This window comes from Pomacea canaliculata, linkage group LG9 (genome assembly GCF_003073045.1).
Source record: "Pomacea canaliculata isolate SZHN2017 linkage group LG9, ASM307304v1, whole genome shotgun sequence".
In the NCBI taxonomy this organism is placed as follows: Eukaryota; Metazoa; Mollusca; class Gastropoda; order Architaenioglossa; family Ampullariidae; genus Pomacea; species Pomacea canaliculata.
In genome coordinates, this window is record NC_037598.1 from 3436933 (window position 1) to 3454801 (window position 17869).

The window sequence follows — 17869 nt, forward strand, 5'->3', positions numbered from 1 at the left end:
TGGGAACATAAGTAGGAACTGGTAGGTACTTCCATTTTTATATGTACATGTGATATATGTATAAGTGATATCACAAACAAGAGAGATCTAAGAAGATTGTAACAGACCTATGAAGACTTCAGTGCATTAAAAATTACTGAAAAGACATAGCTATAGGAAGCAAATAAAATAAAAATATAGATGATAACTGTTAGAAAAAGCAAGCGACCAACCTGGTGAGAAAAGAACAAGGGCCTTGAGGTAGGCAAACTCAGCAGGTGAAAGATGCAGCTGTGTAATGTTGGTGATGTAATCTTGAAGTCGTACAATATGGTCCATCACTCCTTTCACCTTGTCCTGACTACCCTTGTCTGAAACAGCAGACTGTCACTGTTACATGGCAACACATGCATTAAATGCCACTTTCTGAATTTGATTTGTACACCCGCAACCCAAAACGACAATAATATTTGAAGTTTACTGTTTATTCTAATTGAATATTTCATTGTTTGGCACTTTGTGTTTGTAAATATTTGTTTGATTTCCACCTTGTGGCCTACTTTCACGACATGAGCTTTCTATTCTGTACAGTTACCATCTTTCATTTGAATTTAGTGCAAGAAATTAAAAACTATATTTCTTAAAAATCACATCACGTAAAATTTTACAAATCACATCACTTAAATGTTTACAAATGCTCATTTCACCATATGAACACTCACTCTTCAAAATGGCAAAACTACAGACTATTTTGAAGCCATCCCCTTTTCAGAGACTAAATCTCCTAGTGGTGCCCAGGTGTCAAAACAGCAGCGTACAGCTTCATGCAGGTAAAAGTATATGTGAATCTGTTATACAGAGAATAGCTGAGACGACAGAGATATGTCAGGAGAAAGAAGAGAGAGAGGAGATGTATAAAAATGAAAAGCAATGAGAACTGACCTTCTCCATTTTGCAAAGAGGTCTGCAGATGATTGAGAATAGCAGCAAGGATGGTGGGAAGGCACATGACCTGGGAACACTGAGCCAGACCAAGGGTGAACAGCTCACTCCAGCACCACCTCACTAGTGTTGTTTGCATCTCTGCTCTGTGAGAAGAAACAGGACTGAACAAAATGTTTCTACTAAAATATATTGCCTCATGTACTCCAAGGAGAGTATACAGAAGACAATTGTTTTTAAGATAGTAGCACTCTACCCTATCTAGCTATCCCTGACTAATGCCAATAGCTTGTTTTTATAGCTCTTTCACTTTTCAGAATAAGATGCTAACAGTTAGTGTTTTGTAGCTGGTGACAGGACCAATACTGACAATCTCTGTCAGTCCTACTTAATACAGTCAAATCCCGCTACTATGCCACTCTCGGTATTATGCCACTTTTGCTCGGTCCCGACTATAAATTCAATGTAAAAAAAATTTACTATGCCACCCCCTACTCTCGCTACTATGCCACTTTTTTGTGATTGTTAAAAGGCACAAGTTGTGAAATTCCGCACAGTGCTCGATTATTATACTCTATGGTAGTGTGGGACATGGCAGTTAGGTGGATGGAACATAGCACACACACACACAGAGGGTGAAGGCTGGCGATGGGGGTGGTCGCTGGCCGGGTGACAGTCACGTGACAGAGGGAGAGCAGGAGGGGGTTGACTAGCGACAGGATGCAGGTGGTTGGGAGGGGTGGAGGATGAAGAGGTGAGGGGGAGAATGAGAGGAGACAGCTAGCGCCAGCCGAAGATTCTTGAGATCTTTGTACTGACGGGTAACTTTAGCAAATAAAGCCGTTTTTACGAACCCTCGGTATTATGCCACTCTCGCTACTATGCCACTTTTGCTCGGTCCCGGTAGGTGGCATAGTAGCGAGATTTGACTGTATCACCAATAACACAAGCCAACTAAGCACTTAAGGCCAGAAACAGCCCTAAGACAACAAAACTCTTAATTTTTCAGTGATATTGAGATTATGACACACTATGAATGTTTGACTTGTCTTCCATCCACTATCCAAGTGGTTTTTCATAAAACCATGTAGAAATATGTATATTTTGTCCCTAAAGACAGTGACTGATTTCACATTTGTTCTTGCGTGCTGAATAAATGAAAATTAAGAATGTTTTGGACATAGCAACATAGTCTTTTGAAAAACTGTCATATCACACACCAGCAGAAAAAGTACTCAATTGCCTTTCAAATGAAAACATATTCAGAGCTAATGGAAATTTCCATAAGCAAATTACCACTCTTTTCTAGACAAGACACAGAGTTGAAAAATTCCAAATATAGATAGTACACTTTGAATTTAACCAATCAGATATTACTACTACCATCCTTGGCCATATCACAGATTATACAAATGCACTTCGGAACATTTCATGTGTCCTACAGTCCAGTTGAGAACAACTTTTGTATGCAATTGTCGACTGCAACTTAAAGCTTGTTTGAAGACACCCGTCAAGTGCTTATTTCTTCTTAAAAAAAACAAACAAAAAAAGTCATGCACAAATAAATTTAAAAATGACATCTGCATTCTAAGGCTGTTGTAGCAGCAAAAAATGAAGCAAACACGATGTAACTTTGTGTACCTAATTCTGCTGCCAAAATCACCATTGATCCTGAGGTAATCACCTTAAAAAAAAAAAAAAAAAAAAAGCAGCTTTGAATTCTGCTGACAATCTCAGTAATGGTCAGGATCAGATGTGAACATTGACAAATTATGAGTGAGCATGCAAGGCTTCTGACTGGAATGTAAGCAAAAAGGGGTTTCTATTGGTATTTGCATAGACACTATAAAAGGCCATGTGTATTTTAAACTTTAGTCCAAATATTATCATGCATGTAAACTTGCAAAAAATAGCAGTCTGTCACTAGCTGCTGAACTACCAGGTTAGAAAAGGAGCAATGAATTTTTGTCAAGCAAGGATATGTGTCAGCCAAAATTTGGTACAAAATGTCTTAGAGATTTCAATTTTTATAAATGGAAATGCTATTTGAAGGCAACTCCACTGCATATAATGTAAGCCACACCATACCCTGTCAGCCAAAAAAGGAGAAACTACAGTGTCTCAATCATTCACACAAATATCTAGACATGGCCTTATACACAAGCTATCTAAAACACTAAGATTGGGTAGATGTGGCTTGGGTCGCCAATTGTAACAAACTACAAAATTGTTACAGACTGGCAATTATGGATAATACCCCTAACATAGATAAAATGAAGAATACCATCTAGTCATGTTTGTTGCATTCAATTTCTAGAGACCACACCACTGTCAATGCTCTATAGAACCAGAAAGTTGGTGCTTTTGCCGGTAACAATAAAGTTGATTTATATAGTGCTTTACACCACCACCAAAGGCAAGTTCACTGTGCTCACAGTAAATAAACTCTTTGGCAGAAGACCACTAAGCCACAAAGATTCTTCAATCTTCCTCAGTGTTAACTACGCAGTTCATAAGATGATCCTATCCTAGAGAAGAATGGCACATGAACTACCCCTCAAAAAGCTGGTACACTCAATGCTGTCTGTCTATATTTCATGAATAGGTCACGCTTCCCCAAGACCTCTTTTTCTGAAAGTTCAGTTCCTTAATAAAAAAAGACAGACATTAACGTTAATGTCATCACCCTGCAACTGTTGGTTAAGAAAGATGAGCACAGACTGTCTGTTGCTGATGCTGCAACTTCTGCTAATGCTTGCAAAAAGCCAAAAAGAATATACGAAGAATATTGGCTAAATTTTAACATGATGAGACCAGAGATGGTAGTGCCGATGAAGCTGGTGGACGCTAAACCTTGAAACAACTAAATGAACCTTTCCACCATTTTTATAATTTCTGTTTATTTCTGTGCAGATGAGTCAAAATTCAGACACACAACAGCATCCAAGTTTAATTTTCTTAAAGTGCAATATAAACAAATTTATTAGTTATGTTAAAGTTATCTGTAGGAAAGCATTGAATGATGACTGAAATGGAACTTAACTAAGAAGTTTAAATAAAACAGAATAAAACTTTCAATATTTCTTTGCTCAATTTCTTATTTTTGTTTTAGTTTATTCACTTTTAAACCTTATAACTTTATACTGACATATGATTGCTAAAAATTTCTTCACTCTTTCTTTAAATGCATCTAAAGATTTTAATTTTGGCTTAATTCGAACAAATTTGTAGTTTAGCAGTTAAAATGTTTAAATAATTTTTTTCTTAAAAGTAAACATACAGTTTTAAATAAAACACTCACACAAAATGATTACATTGATTTTACTTACCTTCCAGCATTAAAATGTTGATCTTTCCTTTAACTAACCATTTCAAAAATAATTTTGAGTTTATTCGTGTTGTGAGTAAATTATAAGCTTTCAAAACTATTTGTTTTGGTACTATCTTGAATCTTTTCCATGGTAACTGATAGCATAGAAAAGATTTTAAGTTTCAATCAAGGGCAAAAGAAATGATATAAAACAATAATGATGTCATCTATATCCTGGATTTTTAATGTGTGAGCCGTGTTTGGCCTTAAAAGCCCATACTTGCAAAGGATTATTACCAAGCCTAACCTAAAATATTTATACATATTATTATCAAGCCAACCACACAACTTACGAAAGAAGCTGGAAGCAAGGCAGCGATCGGGTCCAGTGCATTGACAGAAAGAGGAGCCGGGAGGCACTCTCACAGATGAAATGAATGTTCAAGTATGCAGGCATAGGGGAAGGTGTTGTCAGTGTAAACTGGAAGTTTGCCTCTGTCAAAAGTGGACCTGCAAATCATATATTCTAGATGTTAAACAATCGAAGTTAAAAAAAAAACAAACAAAAAAAACCTTGAGATATTTTCATGTGTCTGTTATGTGTTACATGCACACATCAGGGTGTGCAGGAGCCTGTACAGTGTGAATATCTGATTGCGAAAGTAAAGTGTGCAAGAAATAAATATTGCATTTAAGAACAATGCATGGAAATAAAAATAAAACATGGACTTATCACTCAAGCCAGCATTCTGGGTGTGTATTCATGGAGAGATAATGGCAGCGTGGTAGCAGAGCTGTTGAATGACTGCAAACACCCATAGAACTAGTCATCAGCTTTAAGGGTATGCTAGGTGAGTACCCAAGAGGAGATAACTGGTCAGGTAGGCCACACTTTGTTTTTGATTTTGTTCTAAACAAGAGAAGGAACTCTATGGTATTTGTTTTAATTAGTAGTACAGCAATTCCTACATGCTATTTATATAGGTTAGGTTTAGCGATGAAGGACCAGCAATCCTGGTGAGTTTTAGCTACACAAAGCTATATTATGTAATGTCTACACTACCCCTTCTAAAGCAGAATAACACAAACGACAAAAAGACAACATACAAATAAGATGTAAATTCCTATTACATTATGTGTGAGAATTTTCTGCTCACTTGGTCTGTTTTGCGTAGGTCTATGAGAGAAACAATGTAGGAAGTACACACAGTAATAATTTACAGTTTAAGAAACTTCCTAATTAGTGACAATATGCTCTATATCTGATGAAGTTATCTAGTGACGGTTTTTAAAAATCATACATAACTATACCAACCAAGTGGAATATATTTGGCTTTTTTAGTTTAACCACTCTGACCATGTCAAAGCTGTTATGGTAGGTAAAGCATATAAAACAAAAGCTATCCACTGATCTGGTCTACTAGCTGTATCACCTTTTTATCACACAAATGTGGGCACATGCACAAACTCACACAAACACATGCACAAAAACTTTCAAGTGGCATATTTACCCTCCAGATCCAGAAGCAAATTATCAGTGGAATCACTGCTAACATTTGAATGATCCATGCTGCTGTCTGCTGCACCAACTTCTGCACCATCCCCTGATGGCTGTAAACATTCAAGTGTTAATATAATCAACAACTTAATATGGAAGTTTGGTTGGTTGCTTGTGTTTTACGCCATGCCAGCAACTATGGCTATATCACAGCAACAAAAAGTAATCTTACCTTAAAATGTTTTGGGACAAAAACTCCCAATGATATAATAGCAACCTTTTAAACAATAAAAGCCAACACAAGAAGCAAGAATAGCGTGAATCGTGGGTAAAGTGTAAAAGGAGTGTTGTGACCCATAGGCCACCAACAGACCAAAACCCCAAACCAAAACTATCACAACATAAAATGCTTAAATCTTCTGGTATAGCCCTAACCTCCTCAAAAATGAAAAAATAGCTGCTGATGGGATGGACCTAAACAAAGAGTCTACTGTAAAAAAAAAACAAAAACTGCTGGTCGATACTTTGGAATGCAGGACAAGTAATTAAAATATGTACCACACTAAAAATTCATTGACACCAAGGACAAACTGGTGGTGGTTCAACTTGTAAAAGATGCGATTGTGTGGTATAGTTTTGTCCTGTCCTTAGTCTGGTAAGGACTACCTCTTCCCACTACACAGGACGGCACAAAGGCAAGCAGTCGGAAAGACAGGGAAGGGTGGCATGTAACTTATTTTGGCCCAGAGTGTCCCAGTGACATTGCCACAGGGACTAAACATAGGCCAAGAAAATAGATTTACAGTCTGATGACACCAGTCAGTGTAATTTACCAGGAGACTGGCATGCAGCTTGGCGGCTTGATCTGCTTGAACATTGCCTGGGATACCAACATGTCAGAAAAGAGCTGCATGGATGGTATGAATCTGGACCACGAGAGGGTCATCAAAACAACTGGAAAGAAGAGCTAGGAGGGCAGAAAGGGAATCTAAAATAATCAAAAAGTTGTGCTCCAAAGAACAGTGAACGTGCTGCAAGGCTAGCAAGATGGTGTAAAGTTTTGCAGAGAAAAAAGGGCAGCCTTCTGAGTCGGGCTGAACAAGCCCCATTTAAGCTTGTTATCAAATATAGTACCTAGATATTTGTAACAGTTGACTACCTCGATGGCATCATCCTGGATAATACTGATGACTGGTTCAGCCCTTTTTGTCTGAAAGTCGAAAATCGTTTCCTTGGTCTTTGAGGCATTCAAGACAAGAAAGTGTTCGTCTCACAAGCGAACAAAGTCAGGAAGAGCGCCACTATGATTATGTTCACTATCACACAAAAATGACAGCAAGGCAGTGTCATCATCAAATTTTACAAGAAAGCTCCTATCTGTAGTGCTTCTACAACTGCTAGTATACAGTATGAACAGTAGTGGAGACAAGCAGCAGCCTTGAGGGGGAACCTGTACAGGTGACAACAGGACTTAAGAGAAGACCGTAACATCAGAAGCTCTCTGATGCCTGTCTGTTAAAAAGTCCATGATCCAGAGAGTGAGTTAGCAAGTGCCACAAGTTTTTTATGAGCGTTTTCCTTGTGGTCACCACTGCTGAACTGCATCTCAACTTTATCTTTGTATCTTTTCATTGGCTCCCTAATTCAATTCAATTCAATTCAATTTAACTTTATTATCTCACTAGGAGAAATTACAAGACATGGTAAAACAACTGGCTTATAATAAAAACTTAATAACAACTTAATTCCACTCAAACTATCATCTCACACAAACACCTACAGTCCATGTAAATACCCAACTAAATAAGAAACAACACTAAAACTATATTCCCAAAACCACACACCCACACCCACACACTCACAAATCCTTACAACACTTGTTCAGTAAGACAACAGACTTGTGTATAAAACTATTCCTAGAACGGGCAGAACTATTCCTAATGGCATCATGCACATCCCTGTTTGCTAATTTTCTGTCGTATGCAGATCTGGTATAAAACATACACTTCTTATCGTTCAACACAGATCTTAGTTCCTTCTTTACCCAGGCTTCATTACTAGGAAAGATGAATTTTCCTTGGAGGGTATGACTGTGTCAACACAGAAAGTGATGTATGAAGACACATCAGCGAAGTCGTCTAGATCGTCACTGGAATTATAAAAGACCTGCCAGTCTGTGCAGTCGAAGCACCCCCTGCAGGTGGGTGACACTCTCTTCTGTCCAGTATTTAACCGTCTTCACCACCAGTGTAAATCGCTGACACACTGTCTTATACACTGGCGCCAGGAGAATGCTGTTGTGGTATGACACTCCAAGGGATGGTAAGCGTAGAGATTTGTAAGCATCAGAGACAGTACCATAACAAAGGTCGAGAATAAAGTTCTGTGTAATGGAGCAGGATACATATTGCTCATAGCTTTTGAGTATCCTGGTATGCTGGCAATGATTAATGTCCACAAGGATGAACTTGGGAGCGTCTGGGCAAATGGCATCTAGTTTGTGGAAGGCATCTGACATCTGGGTCGAGCTCATCGACTTTGTTCCGGATGGATTGAATATTAGAAAGCAGAACAGAAGGTAGAGGTGGAGATTCACACCTGTCACTGAGATCAAATTTCCTCAGCCGGCACTGAACTCCTCTCCTTCGCTTCATCTTTGGATGGACGACCAAGTCTCGACGTGAAGTCCAGGATAATATACAAAAGCACCATAAACAAGCACACTGCATGACGTTTACAATTACACCATTGTAGAAGTGAACCCTAAAAATACTATGAGCTAAGCTGACTGAACAATTGATATGAGAAAATTCTAAAATGCTGGTGAGCTGCGGAAAGTTGCCCTTGTGTTTAGCTTCCTTGAGCGTTGTTAGAGAAGAGACATGAGTCTGCCAACCACAAGGCAGTAGTGTCTGATCATAGGCAAATTCTTCAGTTAGAGGCAGACTTGGCACAAGTGTACCTGAGTTGCTAGTCTACAAGGGACTTACAGAGGATAAGGTTTCGGACCTATATGTAAGAACAGACTTTTATTTGATTCTAGCTGCCTGTTGGGCATTGCCCGGGGCTTGTGTCATATATATATAAAAGCCTCGACTGGCTGTGAACTAGATTTGTTTTCCTGTTCTTGTATAATTTATGTATGATGCTGTCCAGGGAAGACCTGACAAAATCTTGCTATTATGCTCTGTGTAGAATGTGAAAAAAACATGTGCAGGCACTAAAATACACTGAATATCAGACTAAACATCCCAGTGATGATCAATTGTGCATTTTGGAAATTTGATATACAGTGGTACCTCGACATACGAGTTTAATTCGTTCCGTAACCTTGCTCGTATGTCAAATTGCTCGTATCTCAAAGCAATTTTCCCCATTGAAATTCATTGAAATGCGATTAATCCGTTCCAGCTCCCAAAACACTACCTCAGTTGTTTTTGTTAAGTGTTTTTGAATAAGAAAAAGTGTATTTACAAGATGAAACATTTATTTATGAATAACAAATACATATTCTATAAAATCATATTACATTCTTCGTTTATGGTAGTGTGGGATATGCTTCAGCAAATCACCGTAAATCGCTGGTGCCTTCTCACACATGATGCTTTGTGTTAAGGTTCCTCCTTGAAGCTGCTTCTCTGTCACCCACACAGTCAATAGTTTCTCCATCTTTTCATGGAGAGAAGTCCGGAGCTTAGAAATTATTGTAACGCCCCTAGTTGGCGTTGTAACCTTTATCAACTCCTGTTTAAGCTCAGAACATATCATTGATGTGCTACACCCGTACATCCTCGCCAAGTCAATTACTCGCACACCTTGCTCATGTTTTTCTACGATTTTGCGCTTTAATTCAATAGACATCATCTTCTTCAGACCCATGGTTACAAAAATAAATGGGATAATGTTTTGTAAATGTACAAAAAGCAAAAAAACGTGAACCCAACTTATCAAAAATGCTTCGAAAACGAGGGAAACAAGCACACAGACTGAGGTCTAGTCTGAGGTGGGAGAAACTGTTAGACGCTGCACACGACCCCAACATCCGCCCCGCATGTTGGGGTCGTGTGCAGCGGTGTAGTGTGCGATTCCTCGTATCTCAAATCTTGCTCTTATCTTGAAGCAAAATATCGCTCGCTCGGCGGCTCCTATCTCAAAACACTCGTATGTCAGGGCACTTGTATGTCGAGGTACCACTGTACTTAATGTAGATTGACAAGAAAATGCAAAGTCACGACTGAGGTAGGAGCAGTTCCCTTCTCTTAACTTAAAACATTAAATATGATTTTGATTTATCTTCCTCTCATGTTTAGCTAATTATTTATGATTTTTGAAAATACTTCAGATTCATGCATACCTGGGTATAAGAATCAAGGTCAAGGCCCAGGCTCAATGCCATAATGTGGATGAATAACTGCATTTTAAGAGTTCTTTTACTCTCTCCTACAGGGTGCTGGCCGAAAAGTCTTCATTTTGGGGGATCTGTTATCATTCTGACTTTTTGTTCTCTGATTTTTGTAAGCACAAGGTATAGAAAGTATAAAATTTGTTGGCATATTGGTTGTATAACTTAGGATTTAAGTGTTCCTGGATGAATATGTATGCTCAGATTTGGATTTCAATTACTCTGCCAAAACTTGATTTCAACGGAACTCCAAGGGATGGGTGGCACAGAATTGTGCCAGCAAGATAGGCTATATCATGGTGAGAAACACAAAGACATGGCCTAATAAAGTACAAGAAGGCACTCTGCTATCAAAAGATTTTATCCTTTGTGCTTTGCACAGACTTTTGACATGCTTTACAATTTTTCTATCCTCTTATAATCAGTTTTTCAACAGCTGTATACTGATGGTAAGCTGTGCTATAAGGAGTCATACTACATCTTCCATTTATATATTTTTTTAAATGTGTTAAACAACAATTAAAAAAACTTTCATAGCCTAGTTGTTGTAAAATACATCCTTATGTTTAGTACACAATATAGACTTTCTATATATGCTATACATCTTAAACAATGCCCAAATGCACTGCAATGATTGTAACAATAAAACTGATCACTTGTTCCCAACTGTCGTTATGCCTCATTTATATTTATATCTTTATATTTGCAATATATTTATAACTTGTTTATTTACAGCAGAATATAAAATACGCCATAAACGTTCAACATCTATATATATATTTTGCAGCAGAATATGAAATAATGTCAACTTTCAACAAAAGCAAAGTATATGCATCATTTCTACCTGTTGAACTGGTGACTGACAAGCTTTAGCAAGAGTGTCAAAAGCCTTGGCCACAGAGTCTGAGGGAGTCATGGTCTCAGAGGACATAGCCTGGGACTCGCCAGCTGACACCAAGGCCTCGGCAGCAGCCTGTGTGTGGTCCTCAGCCTCTTTGCTCATGGTTGCCAGCGTTGTGACCACAGATGCCAGTGTGCTCAGATCTGTGTTAGCTGTGGTACCTGGGGACATCTGGGAACTCAAGACTACCATTCCCTGATCTGTCTGGATCACTCTCTCCTGCAGGTTTGCCAGCAAGCTGCCGTATTTGATGTCTTCTCCAGGCTCAGTCTGAAGCACAAATGTGGGGTTATTTCTATTATTCCACAAATCAGCTTGACCAACCAAGCTACAGATGCATTTCTGGGTTAAATGAAATACGTTACTGATTCTTCTCATAAATGGCTGTGTAGTGAGACAGTTTATACATCTTTCTTTTATCTAATTAAGAAAAATCTGTGTCAAATGTAGTGACTGCTCCTGATTCATATACTGTTATCATAGTCTGTATCATAAGAGACAATGAGATGTATTCAGCATGACATTTTATTTAGTGGGTATTTTTTTTAATAGACAATCTAATATCGGGCCTGAGAAGTGTCTTCAGCTAGTACAAGTTATTTGTATATCAGATCAGTGGGTGTGTGGCAGTACACATGTGTACAAGAGAGATAGAGACACTGAACAAAAGGTTAAAGCTATTTCACACTTTGTAGTTACAATTTAAAAAAACAAAAACAGTTAGACCTTGCTTAGTCCACCTTCCCCATGTCGAATTACTCGTTAGTCCTCGGCCAAATTCCCATAAAAAACAATGTACTCTAGATCTCCTCAACTCAAAGACTTTTCAGCTCCCTACTTCTGTTAGTTGAATTTTGGCCTTTGGGTTATTATTCTGGGGCTATATTTCAGAACACATATTCTGGAAAACCAAGAAAATGGATGCAAATTCTTTCTTAATGTACTCCACAAGGGATCAAACAACTCTCTGTGAGTAGGACATCTATTTTGAGACCGAAAATGATCTGGACCAAAAAAATGGAATGGCTGGAAGAAGGGGAACTACTTTGCGTCCCTTCCAAGCTCTGACTGACTTATAACCAACCGAATGGCATCTGGCATTTCCAAATTGTGTCAAGAAAGATGATTTAAAGCTATTTTCCGTAACCTTTGTCAGTCTCTTATTGGGAGGAGCCTCGAATAGCGTTTGTGTCTGTGTGATTTTCCAAAGTCTCCTGTACAGTATGTGCTGCAAAAATGGCAAGTGGTAGGCACAAGCTCAAAATGCTGTCAATCACAGAAAGAGTTACAGTCATCAGAGAAATTGAAAAGCATAACAAGAAGAAAGTGGAAATTGCAAAAGCAATTCAGCATTCCCGCAAGCATGCTTTCCACTTTTCTTAAAGAGAAAGAGAAGAATTTGGAACTCTACAGTGAGAAACCATGTGTCCATCAGAAGAGGATGTGGGAATGTGAATATCCCATCATTAAACAATGTGTTTTGAAGTGGTTTGCGCAAGAGAGGAATGTTTGTGGAAAACTAACAGATGACATTATTGCTCTGGTTGCAAACGAGTAACGAAAGGAAAATGAGTTTGGATGAGGAAGAAGACGGTGATAATGTCGATATTCTTCCTGTCCCTAAGTCAAAAAGAAGTGAGGCAGTCTATTGACAAACTGCACAGATTTTTTTTTTTTTTTGAATCTTTGCAAGATCGTGTGGAAAAGGTGTTTCAGTTCACTGACAAGACTGAGGAGATTGTCGAGTGAGATGCATCAGAACATCAACTCCAAACAAAGTTAACAGACTTTTTTTCTCTAAAGGTAAGATGTACTGTTCAATAATATATACTATAGATACATATACTGGTATGTAGCTTATATGTATATGTATAAAATGACAATAATAAACAGTTATTATAATTAAGCTGGAAAAACAACGTCCTTGATTAACCTTCGCCTATTACGCGGTTTTCCTTAACTCGAAAACTCCTTAAGTCGAATTTTTCGGGGGTCCCTTTGAGTTCAACTTAGCGAGGTCCGACTGTATAATTTTTGCTCTAAACTATGTGATAATATGCTACAATTGCTATCTAACCATTAAAGTTGACTCCCTGACAGTGAGCTAGTATGTGCTTGATATGCAGAACACTCAACCCAACAGAAAAAAAATTATATATTGATGAAATGACTAGAGGAGAACAGATCTGCTGCAGAATGCCAAAAAACAATTCAACTGCATATCATGCCATGCATGTTACACCAAAGTTGGCTCCACTGGAGCTGTAGAGGATATAAGCAAAAGGTAAAGTTATAATAGGTGCCTAGCTTCAAGTACAAACTGAAGGGGATCACTCTTTATGGTCAGAATGTGTGTCCTATTTAAAGTCTGCTTTCTTTCATCATACAGGATGGTAAAGTCAGAAAGGCAGGAAAAGATGATACAAGACTTGTTGTGGCCTGAACATAGGATATGATGGTAGAATGACAGCAGACACTTGTGATCATATTGACCACGAGATTAGCAAGTAGACACCTGTGATCATAGTGGACCAAGAGATCGGCAAGCAAACATCTATGATCACAGTAGACTAGGGGATCAGCAAGCTGCCTTAGCAGCCTGGTTCGCATGAAAATTGCCTGAAATGCCAGGGGAACAGAGGAAGACAATGTCCTTGTGGTGACAGAGAAGAGCCACATGAAGAGCTTGAGAATGAAACTTGAGTGGAAATAAGAGTTTCAAGGGAAGATAATGATTAAAAATGATCAAACTGTTTTGCCCAAAAGACTGGCGAACATGCTGCAAGGCTAGCAGCATGGCATGAAGTTCTTCAGAAACAAAATGAAAGAGCCATTCCCAGATGAGCTGAAAAGGCCTGTTGTGGCTGGCAGGACTCAGCTGCTGCCATAGCAACAGAACATTTGAGACTTTGAAGCAGTCAGTTGGGTAGAACAAAGTGTAGAAAACATATTTCCTATTTTTATTAATGTCAGGGTAAAGTTTTGATTAGAGCAATACGTGTGGGGAAAATCAACCGCTAACTGGACAAGCTGGCAGCTCATTTCCCCGACTGATGCAACAACCATCTAGCTGCCCTACTCAGCACCGGTGGCCAGTTGGGATTAGCAAAAACATCTATGTAAGCGGCCGCGATTCACGTACGGCCAGGGGAGATAGCTGTATAACAGTCCTACCCCTTAATGTTCAGCTTAAAGCCGGGTATCGCCCAAGGCTACCAACGCCCCTTTAGTAATGTCTTTAGACCCTTTTGACATGTCCAAGGTCACCGGGAGGAAGATACACCCACCGGAAGGAAGAAATGAACCAAGTCTGGTGCAGGGGTTAAAACGTCACTTTTCCGGGTGGCGAGGTAGTGAGCGGCCAACAGAGAGTCCGTCTGGTAGAAGACGTTAAGGGTCCACGGGACTTGGAGTATTATCGTATATGAAGCAGGGACTGTTGAACATTGGAATTAACAGTGAATTGTGAACTTTGGTGAATTTGTGAACATCGGAATTAACAGTGAGTTGTTATCTTTGGGTGAACTTGCGAACATTGGAATTAACAGTGAATTGTGAACTTTGGTGAACTTGTGAGCAGTGGAGTTATCATCATGAGAACAGTAACAAGAAGAGACACCCGAGAGATGAAATTCATGATTTATGTAGTAACCTAACGTATGACATTTATATATATAGATTCATGTATTGTTTAATTATATTGTTTAATTATTATTGAGATCTTTATTGAATGTGTTGTAATTAGGTGTGTGGGTGAATGCTAGATGAGTGTATGCTAGCAAAGTTATTCGTTGCGCGACAGTCCTTTACAACTGGCGAGCCTGATGTAGAGTATTAATTAATTTTAATTAATCTGAGATGAATTGCGGAATTTTCTTGATAATTTGTTGCTAGCATTTGTATTTGTGCTATTTTTTTTTTAAAGGTGTGTTAACATTTATAAGTAGAAGTTGCATTTTGTTTGAAAATTGAACCATGGGAGACATAAAATTAGGGCAGTTTCAGTATCTCAAGGATCCACAAAAGCTTAAGCGAGAGGGGGAAATGAGGGGATATAACGGTAAAACCCTCACTACCTTTATTAGGGATAGGACTGAATTTGCTTAAACACAAGAGATATGAGTTAGAGACGCAGTCAGAAAAGCAGAAACACGAGTCAGAACTACAGCTAGCAAGGCGGAAACACGAGTTAGAAATGCAGAAAAGAGAAGCAGCGTTAGAAAGCCAAAGGCTAGCGGTAGAAACCGAAAGGCTACCATAAGAAAGAAGAAAATTAGAGTTAAAGGAAATAATTAAAAAGCGTGAATAAGAAGATCTGAAAGAAATTGAAGAGGAATTCAGTCCTTTACACAAAGGTCAGCATAATCAGAAAAAATTTCATGCAGACACTTGAAAAAAAAACCTCTTCTTTGTTAAAAGTTGTAAGATCAAAGGAAATATAAGGGACACTCTAAAGAGGAGGCAGAAGAGGTATGACATGGGTGAAATCTATTCAGTGGCTTGAAAGTGGAGTATAATAACACTTATAACATGCAGCATCACAACCAAGACAGATCACACTCTCTGAGCAGAATAGTAATAATAAATAAAAGATAACAGATAGTGAATGGTGAGGTACATATGTAAAGACACACTGAACAACATAAAGATGAGGTATAAGAGTAGAACACAGAGCAATGGATGAAGGTATGAAGGGATAACAGTACTATAAACAATGTAAAGATGGAGTCGTTTCATGAAGGTTAACATGACAGACAATATTACACATGATTTAATAATAGTAATTCAGGTATAGTACTTAGCAAACAGATGTTTTCAGAGAGCATTTGAATGTAGCCTTGGAGTCTGAGTGGCAAATGTGATGTGGAAGAAAGTTCCACTGGTTAGCAGCACAGAGGGAGAATATCCATATGTGACTTTCTTTGTGGGAGGGAGGGATAGCCTTACTAAAGACAAACAAGCATGCAAGGAAAGACATAAAAGTCTGATGAATGGTCTGATGAATGTGCAGATGGTAACCACAACATATCAAGCAAAATACTTCTTACTCTTTATCAGGTAATATATCTTAAACTGTAACAATTCAAAAAAAAAAAAAAGCTGACAAAGGCTAGTTCATGAGGATGGCAGCTGCAGTTAGGGCCCTATCCCAATTGTATAACAAAGCAGGTTGGAAGGTCTGCACAAGCAAAATATTTTTGTACATAAAAATAAACAGCCATGGCATCCAGTAAAAATTAAAGTTTCCATGGTTTCAGAAGTGTTCACAGAACCCAGACCAAGTTATAAGCAAGGGCAAAAGGGGCACAACCACAGAGATGTCAGAGAAAACTATACATAAATGCTTACACTACACAATACATTTTGTTCAAGTGTATACAAATTTCCTGGTACTGAAAAATGAACACACCTCAAACTATGTGCTTCTGTAATGTACCATAAAAGAGGAGAGGAAACCCCCACTCAATGTTGTGGAACCCATGCCTAAGATATTTATTAAAAGATACCTTTTGATCAGAACACAAAGAAACACAAGTTTTCTGGAAACTATGTCCAAGAGATTAATAATAAAAGGTACAAATTTAGTGACACTGGAATAAGCAGGGGTAGGAAAGATTTCACATGATCAATATGAACCATGAATATATATATTTTTTTATTTAACAGAAAGTATGAGCGTCCAATGATTGCCCTATTGGAATATATCTCATATGCCTGTGTAGAGCAATATTGTGTGTAGAATGAACAGTTAGTCTTGCAAGAGAGCACAAACCAGCTGGCATCAACCAAATGCTGGTAAAGCAATACAAGAACCCTCATACAAGCAAATAAGCCTTTTTTTTTTTTCTCTCAAACAGTGACAGTCTTCTGAGTTTACAACAGGCTAGAAAAAAGCTTCAGTTTCTTACTACTGAAAATTTGTGAGTGCAACCAGCACAAAAGTTAGCAAGAAGCAGTAAGAGGCAAGAACTAAAACACAAAAGCTAACCAGAGCTTAGAGTTGTACATGGCTAGAAAGCATAGCAAAATTCAGGTGTGGTGAAAAGTCACCAAGAAATTTGATTATAAAACAATTGCTGCACTGACTTTGGTGTTTGAGGGCTGTTGTTAACTTAACCAGTGAACACCCTGCTACTTCAAACTAGCTAGAATGTGACTGTAACATGTTATCTCATATCATTATCTGGTAAAGTAAAAAAAAGAAGTAAAGAAATCAGTTTACCTTAGGGGTAAAGGTGGGAATAGCTGCATGAGGACTATTAAAGTCTTTACGAATATAGATTCGCTGTGTGGAGGTTGCTACAGTAACAGGCACTTTATCTTTATGATCATGAGGTCGCCGCTCTTGTTGTACAGCTGAAATTTAAAAAAAAAACATGTGATAATTCCATTTTTTTGTAGTAAAATTTCTGTCTTTGAGTAATTACCAGAGGATATAATGAGCTCTTCTGTATTCATACCATCTGGTACAGTACCAAAAAAAAAAAAAAAAAAATTCATGAAGTGTATGGAATAGATGAAAACATGGTCCTTGTAACATTAAAATACGGATACACCAACAAATATTACAAATATTTTGCACGCAAAATTCAGTTTTCACTAACTGATCACAGCATAGCAGGCTCGACAGGATTATGTTAAAAAAAATGACTTGGCAAGGTAAATACAACATGCTGCAGAGATGTCCAGAAGGAAGCAAAAATGTTCAAAACCATGCTGCTAACACATCCAAATGCTGGTAGGTGAGACCTGAAAATTCACAAGCTATTACACCCAATTTCAAAATTGGTGCACTATTCATGCTATGCCACCACTGGTACCTATGTCTTCTGAGAA

The 17869-nt window shown here is 38.2% G+C and overlaps 1 protein-coding gene across 1 annotated transcript in view; it reads right to left on the minus strand.

The window, feature by feature from the left end:
- Positions 1-17869, minus strand: part of LOC112572923 (orphan steroid hormone receptor 2-like) — a 42250-nt gene that overhangs the window by 9208 nt on the left and 15173 nt on the right. Inside the window, exons 6-11 of the mRNA XM_025252914.1 lie at positions 17256-17389; positions 10976-11302; positions 5743-5842; positions 4585-4741; positions 922-1067; positions 213-350 (exon numbers count right to left, since the gene is read on the minus strand). Of these exons, the coding sequence (XP_025108699.1) occupies positions 213-350; positions 922-1067; positions 4585-4741; positions 5743-5842; positions 10976-11302; positions 17256-17389 (1002 nt within the window). The remainder of the gene's footprint in view (positions 1-212; positions 351-921; positions 1068-4584; positions 4742-5742; positions 5843-10975; positions 11303-17255; positions 17390-17869) is intronic.